At 45.0% G+C, this 13,202-nt stretch overlaps 1 protein-coding gene across 1 annotated transcript in view; it reads left to right on the top strand.

The window, feature by feature from the left end:
- Positions 1 to 13,202, top strand: part of CREB3L3 (cAMP responsive element binding protein 3 like 3) — a 543,910-nt gene that overhangs the window by 91,142 nt on the left and 439,566 nt on the right. Inside the window, exon 3 of the mRNA XM_040322512.1 lies at positions 12,985 to 13,094. Within this exon, the coding sequence (XP_040178446.1) occupies positions 12,985 to 13,094 (110 nt within the window). The remainder of the gene's footprint in view (positions 1 to 12,984; positions 13,095 to 13,202) is intronic.

The following is a 13,202-nucleotide window of genomic DNA, read 5'->3' as shown; positions in this document are numbered from 1 at the left end:
CCTATAGATCCGGTGGGGGAGCAGTTACCGGAAGGAGCAGAGCAGATTACTATATCAAGTAGTTTCTGCTATCTGGGTGTGGTGGTTTCTCCGGATACGACTGAATATCTTCAGCTGAACCTGGGTCCACTACTGGTAAAACAAAGAGAGAAATGTAACAGCTGGTGCAAACTCCCCCTATCAGTGGTAGGTAGGGCCAACCTAATTAAAATGGTCTGGGCTCCACAACTCCTATACATCTTCCATAATTCACCGATATGGATATCGAATAAATGGTTCAAAAGAATTGATACCCAGATGCGGGAGTTGATATGGAAGAAAAAGGTAGCTAGGATTAGTTTAACCACTCTGCAATACGGAAAGGATAGGGGGGATTGGCGGTACCTCATCCTAAAACATATTTTTTGGCCTCCCAGATACAACAGCTGGCGGGATGGGTGGGAAGAAAGAGAGGATCCGAATAGAAACTTGGTAACTGGTACGGCTCCCTCATTAAAGGCAGCCTCTCATCTTGAGATGGGCTTGCCCAGTATGCCACAGTTAGCACCCACAGGAACCCTCCTCAGAAAGGTATGGGGGGAGCTACGGAAAACTTTGGGGACAGAGGGTGTGCTACCATTTACTCCAATATGGAACAATCCTAGATATGAAGAGCTACAGGATATAGCAGGTTTCACTTCCTGGAAAAAAAGGGGAATTTGGTTCTTTTCACAGCTGTACGAGGGTGAGGTGCTGAAAACTTACGAGCAACTGTGCAGGGAATACCAATTAGCCCCCCGGGGCTTTTATCAGTATCTGCAGCTCCGGCATGCCCTACAGAAACAACAACAAACACGATCGCTGGTGGTAACTTCACCGTCGCCTTTGATGACGGCGGTTTTGCAAGCAGAAGCTCGGAGAGGACTGATAACAAAAATATACGAGGGACTGTTAGCAACAATTCAGAATCATGATTCCTTTAGAAGCCGCAGGAAGTGGGTGAAAGACATTGGGGAGATAGACGGAGACCAGTGGGAGAGGGCACTTGAATCTCTCCCGGTGGTGTCCGTTTCTGCGTCGCACAAACTGTCGCAACTCTTTATCCTACACAGGGCTTACAGAACAGCGCCACAATTACATAGATGGGGAAGAAGGGAAACTCCTATGTGTCCAAAGTGTAAAACCCAGCAGGGGGATTTCATACACCTGATTTGGAGATGCCCAAAGCTTCACAGGTACTGGGAGGAAGTATCACAGTGTATTACTAGAGTAGCACAGGTACCAGTCCCATTGGACCCTCTAGTATATTTGTTAGGGGCCATTGACCCTGCAGAGTATACAAAACGAAAGTATTATATGATAACAAGACTGCTGTATTTGGCAAGAAAACTCATAGCATGTTACTGGATGGCCCCGGGGGTTCCCACAGGGAAACAATGGATTGCATATGTCAACTCCCTGTTGGGTAGAGAACACCTGGCCTACAAACGAAGGAAAGCAGAGGGTAAATTTGAGGAGATTTGGTATTCCTGGTTGAGAGATGCGAGTGTCGCACCACCAAAACTGGTAATGGATAGATTCTCTATGTAGAGAGCAGAAGGATTGGGGGTGGGGGGGATATAAAAATATAGAGACGTACATTGTAATCTTATAGGAATGTAAAAATGCAGAATAATGTATGTCAATTGAAATGCAATGGATGCCGAATAGGCATATTTATGTATGAAATAAGAAAATAAATAAAAATAAATTGGATTAAAAAAAAAAAAATTAGACCCGATCAAGTAGGATTCGTTAAAGGTAGACAAGCTCCAGATAGCACTAGAAGAATGCTGAATATTATTAACAGAATACATAATGATCGAATGCCCGCCCTACTTTTAACACTTGATGCAGAAAAAGCATTCGACAGAATGCACTGGGGATATATTTCACACACTTTATCTAAATTTGGCCTTGAAGGTTTCATGCACTCTGCTATTATGGCATTATATACTCATCCCACTGCTAAAGTTTTTTCCTCAGGTATGCTTTCTAGAACTTTCACACTAACCAACGGGACCAGACAAGGGTGCCCTTTATCCCCACTGATTTTTTCCCTTGCAATAGAACCCCTAGCGGAATATATTCGCTCTTCCCCAGATATCAAAGACATTGCGATTGGTCAGGATGAACACAAGTTGGGCCTTTTCGCTGATGACATTATACTGACTCTGGCCGATCCTGAATTATCCTTACCTTCAGTAATTAATGCGCTAGAAAAATTTAAGGAAGTCTCATACTATAAAATCGACATACATAAATGTTACATATTACCCATAAATATCCCTACTACATTAACAGTCAGCCTTAAATCAAAGTTTGGATTCATATGGAATAACAACTCGGTAGAGTACTTAGGAATTCGACTTGCACCACTGCCAGCCAACATTTATGATGTTAACTTCCCCCCCTCATAGAACAAATTAGTGGCGACCTATCGAAAATGCAGAAAATTCAATTATCATGGGTCGGGAAAATAGCTGCATTCAAAATGCAAACATTACCAAAGATCATATATTAATTTAGATGCCTTCCTATCCCAATTCCGGCTAAATTCTAGCTAACTAAACATTAAACCGAGACAATTTATTTGGAATAAAAAAAAAACAAGGGTAGCCTTTTCCATTCTTACCTCCATTACGGCTCATGGTGGTATGAACTTACCTGACATCAGGAATTACTATTATGCAGCAATACTAGATCAAATGAAATATTGGTTCTCCCCCCAGAAAGATAAACTATGGTTGAACATAGAACAAGATTCTACCAAGGCCTCCGATTTATACACCCTAGCATTAGCTAATATTGTACTCCCAAAAGTAGTCAATCCCAATCTATTAAGTATTAAGGCCACACTATTTGCATGGAAACCCATAGGGCCTAATCCACAGCCAGCGGCGCAAATTAAGTTACTCAAAACTTATGTCATTTAAGTTATGGCGCCCTAATTTGGTGTCGTAAGTGCCGTATCCACAGCGCATTTGCGCACAAAATTGCGCAAGCGTAACTTAAATCCCGAGGCGTAAGGCAGGGTTATTGCAAGTGGGAAGGAAGTGGGCGTGCTTCATTGTAATGAGCCGTGACCCCATGCAAATGAAGGGCCGGCCGTACTGCGCATGCGCGCATGAATCTGCTGCTCACTGGGCATGTGCAGAACTTTGCTCGGCGCAATCAGTGAGATAGGTAAAAGGCCAAGCGTACTTAGTTTGAGGATCGCCCTGTGTATAAATAGCCCCAGACAAACACACTTCCCTTGCAAAAGTATTTCTCTGTGTTACCCTTCCTAGAGCAAGTTGCTTCTGCTCTGAACGTTTGTCGGTGTTTGTTGGTGAGTTGTGTGTGATAGAGAAGTTTAGGAGGAGTATTAGATTGTAGTTGGTGTTTGTTTCTGCTAAGTGTATTTTCTGTTTGTTTTTTTCTGAGTGTATTTTGTGTTTGTTTTTTTCGGATTGTATTTTGTGTTTGTTTTTTGCGTGTTTGTTTTTGAATTTGTAGTAGCTGTCTGCTTGTGTGTTTTGCTTTTTGTGTGTTTCTTCTGTGAGTTTTTTGTTTGTTTGTTGTGTGTGTATTTTTGTTTGTTTGTCCTGTGAGTTTATTCTTGTTGCTGAGTGGTGTCTGTGATGGCACCCAAGCGCAGGAAGCTCAATTTTAATCAGGTAGAGAAGCAAATCCTTGCTCGGGCCATCGTCCAATATGGTCGATATTTGCATGGCCCTGATAGCCGGAACACCTCCCCGGCCCAAAGGAAGGCGATTCTTAAAAAGATTACGGATCAGATCAATGCGGCGGGGGGGGGGGGAGACGAGGACCCCTGCAGGCATCCAAAAAAAGATTAACGATCAAAAGAGCCTGGTCCGTAACAAGGTGGCAAAGATCAATGCCCATACCACGGGCACTGGAGGAGGCCCAGCCTGCCCCATCCGGCTCAGTGAGGAGGAATGGGCAGTGGTCCGGTGTTTCCAGCCAGAGCAGGTGGTGGGCCTGCGTGGCTTTCAATCTGATGTTCCTGTGAGGCCAGGTAAGTTTTTGGTTTTTCTATCTGCTGATTAGCATGTGTGGGTGGGGGAAGGGAAGATGTGCCAAGTGTGTGGATCCTCAAACCTGTGATTGTTTTGTGTCCTCCATAGATGACCAGGAGGTTGCTGGGCCATCAGGCCAGGCTGCTGCACCACCCCAAGGACAAGATGCTGCTGATGAGTCCCAAGAAGGGCAGGAGTCCCCAGGGGAGGGGAGTGGCCAAACCTCCCCTCATGAGGAGGTTGAGGGGGAGGAGGATGAGGGGGAGGAGGATGAGGGGGTGGAGGAAGAAGATCTGCAGATTGGCAGAGAAGTCCTTTTGGCCTAGGATATGATGACCCTTGAGGCTACCCTTGAGGCTACCCCTGAGGCTACCCCAGAGGCTGTCAGCAGTCAGGCCACCATCAGGGGTGGCCCCTCCCACTCCTCCCCCAACAGGCCGCAACCCACAAGGGTCACTCTCTCCCCTCCTCCCAGGCCACAAGCCTCAGGGGCAGGCAGGATGGCGACCCAGGAGACCAGGGGGGTGGCCGAGCGTCTGCCGGCCAGTCTGCAGAAGGACAATGCCCGGCAGACCCGCCATCTGGGTCAGATAAAAGAGACTCTGACCCAGATGGAGCACAGCCTGGGTGCAATGAGGGAGTCACTCACTGATGTGGCCACAAACTCATTGGTGGTCATCACATGTTTGTGGGACCTGAAGACCGCCACAACAGGCGTGGCCCAGGAGGTGACTACCCTGACCCAGGCTGTGCAGGAAAATACCAGGGCTGTCCAGGACAATACCTGGGCTGGCCAGGCCAATACGGCTGCCGTCACTCTCTGTCTCACAAGGATAGCCGTGGCCTTGGAGGGCAGGCCAGCAGGAGGACAGACACCAGGGGAGGCTCCTCCTTCCGGTGCTCACCCACCCCCCCATGAAGATACTCCCTCCCCTGCTCACATCCCCCCCATGAAGATCCTCCGGTTGGCCGTGGCCGTGCCGTGGGCGGCCCAGGCGGAGCAATCGCCGCCGCAATTAATTTGCAGGGTACTTTTGTTTTTTTATTTTTATGATTTTTTTAAATATTTTTATGATTTTGTTTATTATACTGTACTTATGATTTGGTTTATGTGTGTGAATGATGTGTGAATGTGGGGGGGTGGCATTCCTGATTAAATAAGGGTGTCACCCTCAGTTTTGGTGGAGTAGGAATCCCCAGGACCAGGGAGAAGTGATCCCAGGTCCCTGAATGGTGTATGAATGCACAGTAACAGAATTGGAGCCGTGGCGGGGCGTTACTGCTCCTAAGTACCGGGGGGGGGGTACTTGGATCTAATCCAATTAGATGTGCATGTGATGTGTCTGTGCTAGGGACCACAGTGGGTGTGCATTCATGCATTCTCATTGTGACATAATTAATGTGTGTGTTTACTGTGCAAAAATGCATTCTGCGAGGCGTCTCCTGACTGCTGTTCCCTCAGAAGAGGGGGTACCCTCGGTTACTAAAGTCACTAGTCTAGCTATGCGCATGGATGCCCCTGGCATGTTGGCATACAGATTGTTGACCTGCAAGTGTGTGTGCTCAGCTCTTCCTTAATGGTGTTGCTTTAGCTGACCTTTACATGGCATGTGTAAAATTAGGGCTGCTTTTATAAAGTGTAAATTTACACATTGAAGCTAACAGAAGCGCACAGGGCGTAATCTACGGCGCACACACTTAATTTTGTGGATCGCCCTATCTCCCTCATTTGCATCTTTGCCTATCAAAACAGCGGCGTGTCTAGCGTAATTTGCGCACGAAAAAGCGCCGGTGTAATTATTTTTGGTAGGACGGAAAAACCTGATTTTAAGGCGTATCTCGTTTTGAGGATCAGGCGCAAAGATACGCGCCGTGTAAATTTTAATTACGCCGCGTATCTCGAGTTAAGTCGGCGAATCTGCTTTGTGGATTACCCCCTTTGAGCCTGGAAATGAGAGAATCCTGGACTTATGAGGATTGGACCTCCAAAAACATACCAAGCTTTACTTTCAGTGAGATGGTGAGAGATGTGATAAAGTCATAATGGACGGTGACATAAGCTCGTTTTTGCACAATATTCAAGATCGTGATGTGATTTACAAAAAAAGAAGGAACAATCTTTAAAATAAGGCCTAACAGCTATACTGGCAACGGAGGTTTACTGAATCCTTTTCCAGTCATGGTCTAAAGTTATATTATCTAATAATTGTTTCATGGGGATATTTTAGAGGTTGGTGAAGAGAGATGTAACCAGTCTCAACTTAATATTTCATATGAGCTATTGTAAAGCATCCAGTACCTCAAACCATAATGATGTTTGTTGTTCGAATTATGAGTCAGTTCTAGTAGTTAGAACCGACTCAAGTAGGGGAATATGTTGTAATATTAATATAGATGTGTAGGTATTTAAAATATTGTGTTATATATATGGCATGGTATACATACAGGCATTCAAGGTTACACATCAAAGTGTGTTTTCGGACCAAAAGGGTTAGTGGTCAAACACAGATCAAAGGAACAGCTGAGGACCCTTTTGATGTGTTAATCTTATCTAAGACTAGTTGTGTGAGATGGCCTGGTACTTCCTTACATACATACGGAAGTATTTATTGATGGTAATTAGACTTGGGGAAGTGTTCATTCAGGGGAAGCATTTGGTTGACCTGGGAGAACCCCTCCCTCCAGTGTGAGACCAATATTTGAGACACTCAAGCTGGCATTCAGCTAGTCTTGTCACTCTATAATGAACATAGCACAGGTCTAGGAAAAGATGGGATTCTGAAATACTCTGTTGGATTTGTATCGTCTATGGACTTTGGACTTTGTATGTTATTGGAAGTTAATTAAATTTGCGTTCTCTGGAGAACCTGTGTTGCTGCGAAACAACGTAATTTATAGTCATCATACTAACATCTAAGATATTAATTATCTAACCGGACTACTTCATACTATACATCTATATTACTACATTTATTGGACACACTTTTCTATATCACTACACTAGGTGGGGCTCCCCCGAAGGGAGACCCCATGAGAGCAGACAAACTAAGCCAGAAGGCCATGTCCACCCACTCCCAAGACGTTCAGGGCAGGCCCGAGGACCTACACCCTACTAATCACACTGTGACAAACGTGCTACACCAAACAAAAAAATAAATAGAAGTGACAACACAGGGGTAAATAAAAAGAGAGTGGGGAGAAGGAAGATGAGGGAGAGTGAAAGTGACCATCGTGCAATGCAATGGCCGACACTTACTTCTGTATCCGGTGAATGCCTAATGTACCACCAGCCACAGAATACAAAGTTGTTTGCTGTCAGGTGAACGCCTGTGGGCCAAGTTTTTGGGGCCTGTAATGGCCGACACTTACTTCTGTATACGGTGATTAGCTTAATGTACCTCCAGCCACAGAATAGAAAGTTGTTTGCTGTCTGGTGAACGCCTGTAGCCATGGGCTAATTTTTGGGGCCTGTAATGGCCGACACTTACTTATGTATCCGTTTTTTCGCTTAATACTTCTGCTAGGTCAGTGTCCATTTTGTGGGGCTATTTGTGCACAGCTAGTAATATTTTGTGGCTGCAAATAGGACCTGCAGGTTTTTAATGTTTGCCTGCTATTAAAGTCAATGGGGCCCGCCGCAAACTTGCGGTTCGCGAACATTTGCGAAAGTTCACGGTTAGCGTTCGCGAACCACCCCGTCGGATGTTCGTTTATCACTACTCACCAGGGCGTTCAATTACTACACTTGCTTCTGAGCAAGCACCTTCAGCTTTACACCACAGGACCACAGTGAAAGGGTCCATGCTGGCGACTCTAGGGTGGGTCTTGATTGCAGAGTAACAGATAATCCCAGACGAGCCCCCACGTGTAGCACTACCCCCGAAGGAGCTGCTGGTTTGTTTTGGTATCTGTACTCTGACTATCAATCCCTTAAACTGGCTCGAACCCTCCCTTGGCACAACTGATATTGGTAAGGATTGTGGATCACACTGGCTATTAGGGAAACACAATACTATCACACCACAGTAAAATTTGTAAATAAGCTATTACCTTGTGTTGTACTGGTCCCACAGGATAATAGCTAGACAGCAGACAGGTTTAAACTTAACCAAGGAAACTTTACTTGGTAAGCAATTAAAGTAAAAGAACAAAGTAAAACAGTTAGTGGACTGCTTACAGGACCCTGTAAGAGTCAATAGTAATAATAAATAAATACAGGTTTGATTACAGTACTTAAGACAGATCTGTGTAAGCGCAAAGCAAAGGGATTCCTTCAGCAAGACATGTCTAGTACTGAAGCACCTCTTCACCAGCCCTCATCCAGCTCTCTCTAATAGCAACACTGTGCAACTTAATATAATCAAATACTTTAGATGGAAAAGTATATGTAACGGGAGGGCCTGTGGAATTTTCTAAACAGCTTTAACCCCTGTCCCCTAACCCTGTTTGGGGTGCAGTTACAGTATATATATAGATATGTATATCAACAACTGTCTCTTCCTAAACAAGCAGTCTTCAAAACATGTCTCACTAGCTAAGAAGGTTTGGTTGATCAGACCAAACCTCAATACAATCGTTCGCAACAATCCGCGCATATACTCGTTGGCATGTGATGGCGCGCAATGAGTAATTTGTAATCCAAATAGTGTTGGGCAGGTGCCTGTCTCACCCAACCAGGCCTGGCCTCTCTGGATTGTTCCATCAGCGAAAACTCCGACACTCAGATCTTTCCGTCACCGACAGTTCCCGGTCTTCCACGTGGCCGTCACACACTGCTGATCGAACAGGTCACCAGCTGCTCTTGGACATGGTCCGGTCACTCCATCAGGAATCCCCCTCACATGATTGGGTGATCCGAATAGGCGAGTATAGCCCCAGGCTTCTCAGGCCTAGGCTCCAGGAGACAAGCCTCATCACAGGCCTCCTTCTTGCTTGGAGAGGCGGTCCAGAGAGAGCGAGCCAAGGACGTCCTCCTCCTTAAATTCCTTCCCCCAGCAGGCTGTGCAGGGCACAAGGTATTGTGGGATTGCACAGTTGCACTCTGGACATTGTAGTCTGTCAACTGACCAGGGCAATGGAGTATTTATCTCCCTGCACTTCAATTCCCAGCATTCACTGCTGTACCAGGGTAAAACCAACAGGAGGTGACTATGACCACAATTGGCCACCAGAGGGAGCTGAGTTCCTTCTTTATCTGCAAACGGCAGTCTTTTATCCATATCAAAAGTGGTACCTTGCTACATTTACAACTGTCTTTGTAATTTATAGACGTATCTTTCGTCATGATCACAATCACACACCCCTGAAGAAGAGAAATATCTGTCTCAACTCGAAACTTTGTTTTTTTTTCCTGTTTGTATGACATATACAACAGAGCCATGATTGTACCTTATGTATTGCATGTCTATTTTTGATCATATCTTGTGCATTCTGTATGTCCACTTGTTTATTTGTTTTTTGTCCTTATGTAGATTGTGTTCATTTCCTATCACTTTGAATAAATATCCTATACTTATACCCTACGTCTTTACTTATAGAAAAGTTTACCTTTCAAAGTCCCACTAGAGGAATAATTCTTCCAGTGTATATTATCTCATTTCTTGAGACACTAATGCCCCATACACACGAGTGGAATTTCTGCTGGCAAAAGTCTGATGTGAGCTTTTCATCGAAAATTCCGACCGTGTGTATGCTTCATGAGACTTTTGCTGTCAGAATTTCCACCAGCAAAAGTTTGAGAGCAGGTTCTCAATTTCGGAAAATCCGTTCGTCTGTATGGAATTCCGACGGGAAGAAAACCACGCATGCTCGGAAACAATTCGACACATGCTCTGAAGCATTGAACTTCTTTTTCTCGCCTGGTCGTAGTCTTGTACGTCACCGCATTCTTAACACTCAAAAGTTCAGAGAACTTTTGTGTGACCGTGTGTATGCAAGTCAAGTGGAATTCTGTCGAAAAAAACATCCAACTTTTTTTCGAAGGAAATTCCGCTCATGTACAGGGCATAACAAGTCAGAATAGTACAAATACCCCCCAAATGACCCCATTTAAAAAAAAGTAGACATTCCAAGGTATTAAGTAAGTAGCAAGGTGAGTTTTTATAAGTTGTAATTCTTTGCAAAATAAAGATTTTTTTTTTTTTTTTTACAAAATTGTCATATTAACAGGTTATTTCTCTCACAGAGCATATGCATACAACAAATTACACCCCAAAATACATTCTGCTACTGAGTATGTGTGAGACTTTTACACCAGGACAATGAACTTTCCCATTTTGGAAAACAAACATCCTAATGTATAATCTATGAGGCATAATGAGTCTTTGGAACGGTACATTTTTTTCCAGATGTTTTTGGAAAATGTGAAAAAAAAATTTTTTTTACACGAAGTTGTCAATTTATAAGATATTTCCAACACATAGCAAATACATAGCAAAAATTACACCACAAAATACATTCTGCTACTCCTCCTGAGTATGGGGATACCACATGTGTGAGACTTTTACACAGCCTGGCCACATATAAAGACCTAACATTGACCCAACAAATTCCCACTTGGCCTGGGAATTTGTTCCCGGGGCCTATTGCTGGCGGCAGCACTGGTACTGGGCATTTGTTCCCGGGGCCTATTGTTGGCGACGGGACTGGTACTGGCCCTGGAAATTTGTTCCCAGGGCCTATTGCTGGCGGCAGCACTTGTACTGGGCATTTGTTCCGGGGCCTATTGCTGGTGCTGGGCCTGGGAATATAATCCTGGTTGCTGGCGGCTGCCTGGTTTCCAGAGCACTGTGACCTTTTAGGAGGGACCCATTCTTCATCCGAATCATTTGCTGATTCACTACTCTTGATCAGTTCAAATGCCGAATTTGATTCAGGATCAGAATTGGAATCTGATCAGAACTCCCCACTGCTCTCATCAGTCATGAAGAGGATCTGGAATGCCTCCTCACTGGTATATACTCTTTTAGACATGATGGCTTTGTGACGGATGGCTGTGCGATGGGTGGCAGGTGACGTTCACTGATAGGTGATGATGGTCACTGATGGGTGACAGGCAATGGTCACTGATGGGTGACAGTCCACGGACGGTGACAGGTGATGGTCACAGACGGATGACAGGCCACAGTCACTGATGGGTGATAGGCCACGGTCACTGATGGGTGATGGGTGTCAGGGCATGGTCACTGATGGGTGACGGGTGCATCGCTGATGGTCACTGATGGGTGACGGGGCACGATCACTGATGGGTGACGGTTGCACCGCTGATGGTCACTGATGGGTGACGGGTGCTCCGCTGGCGGTCACTGATCACAGTCTCTTATGTGACAGATGCACTTTATGGGGTGACTGTTGGGTGACAGTTGACAATTGGGGGGGGCCATGGGACAGGTGTGGTGTTGGTGCAGACACTACTGAACATAGATCTGTAACTCACTGCTCCTGGCTCTTTTCTCCTCACACTGGAAAAAGAGAAGAGAAGAGCTGGTAACAGTTAGTTACAGCTCTAAGTTTACATTTAGCAAATGGCTGTGAATGGATCATGGCCAGTCACGTGGTAAACAGTCATGCCCAATGGCTGTTCACAACCGTCTGTGACGAGCGGTGTCTCGGTGACACGCCGCCACAGACAGTACGTCAAGCTGTCATATGACAGCTGGCGGGCGGCAAGCGGTTAAGGTAGGGCAGTGATTGTGAAGGAGCACTGTCGTTGGTGGGAGCAATGATATTGGGAAGGCTGTGATGTGAGAAGGGGAGCTGTGATATGGGGGGGCTTTGATGTTAAAGGGGGAGTAGGGATAGTGATGTAAGGGGGGCTGTGATGTGAAAGAGTGTGACTGATGTAGGGGAGGGCTGTGATGTGAAAAAGGGGGGTCTGTGATGTGATTGAAAGCGGGGGACTGAAGACAAGGGGGCTGTGATGTGAAGGGGGGTGGGCTGTGATGTTAAAGACAGAGCTGTAATATAGGGGGCTGTGATGTGAGGAGGGGGGTTGTGATGTAAGGGGGGAGGGTTGTGATTGCAAGGGGGATTGTGATGTGAGGAGGGAGGGCTCTGATGTGATGTAAGGGATGTAAGGGTGAGGCTTTGATGTGAGGAGTGGTTCAGAGGTTAGCAGGGGGATTTAGAATGCACAGGTGTACTGAGAGGAGGTGGATAAAGATGCAGAGATTAGCAGAGATGCAGGGAAGGGTTTTTTCATCGTAAATACCCCTGTTGCATGTTTGGAAAGTGTAAGGCTCCATTCGCATCATGCAGATGTGAGAGAACACGCACGTTCCAATGCATCGCATGTAGGGCAGTCACTCCCACTCTTACCATAATGTGACTCCACCCACAGTTGGCTGTGGTGCGCTATGCGCTTCACATTACTACCCTACTTAGACTACCCTCTCTCTCTCTCAACCCCCCTCTCTCTCTTAACCCCTCTCTATCCCTCAACCCCCCTCTCTCTCTCTTGTGCTCTCTCTCAACCCCCCTCTCTCTTCTCTCTCTTCCACTTTCTCATACCCCCTCCCCCTTTATTTCATTTAATTTGTTAAAATATTTCATTTGTTTTAACAAAAATTGCACCAGTACCAGTCCCATGCTGCTCTTAATCTGGCCCTGGCTCCATGTATAGAAACAGTGGAGGAGGGACAGAAAATGCTCAATTCTCAGGATAATCAGTTCAAAATAATGGAAAAAAAACTTCAAAAGATAACTAATAGAGCCACGTCATACTGTATAAGAAATGATAAGTTGCAATATAGTACATTCATTTTGTACAATGGTGTAGTGACTTTTTAGGAAAATGTTTTAGGGGGTGAACATTTGAATTTGTATTTATATGCCTTTTCTATTTTACAGTGTATGGGGACCCCTCTTTCATCTCTATCCTAGATCCACTTTCCATAAAACTGTCTTTTTTACTATAACCCTGATATTCTCAATTCTTACTTTGCAGACATATGGACTGGGCTTATTTGCAATGAAAACAATCCAAAATCACAACCTCAGATCTCAGACGTACCACTAACTGTAAAGGATCTTTTGCTTTCCAGCAGCTTTGACATGGTGAGATCTGAACTGTAATTTATTAAAATGAATGTATTTATTATTGAGATATATACAATTTGAGGAAAACCAAATATTTTTTGAATTTCTGCATGAATGTCTTCTAAA

This window comes from Rana temporaria, chromosome 1 (assembly GCF_905171775.1).
Source record: "Rana temporaria chromosome 1, aRanTem1.1, whole genome shotgun sequence".
Lineage (NCBI taxonomy): Eukaryota > Metazoa > Chordata > Amphibia > Anura > Ranidae > Rana > Rana temporaria.
Note: the sequence above shows the minus strand (reverse complement) of the source record. Positions and strands in the feature narration are given on the sequence as shown.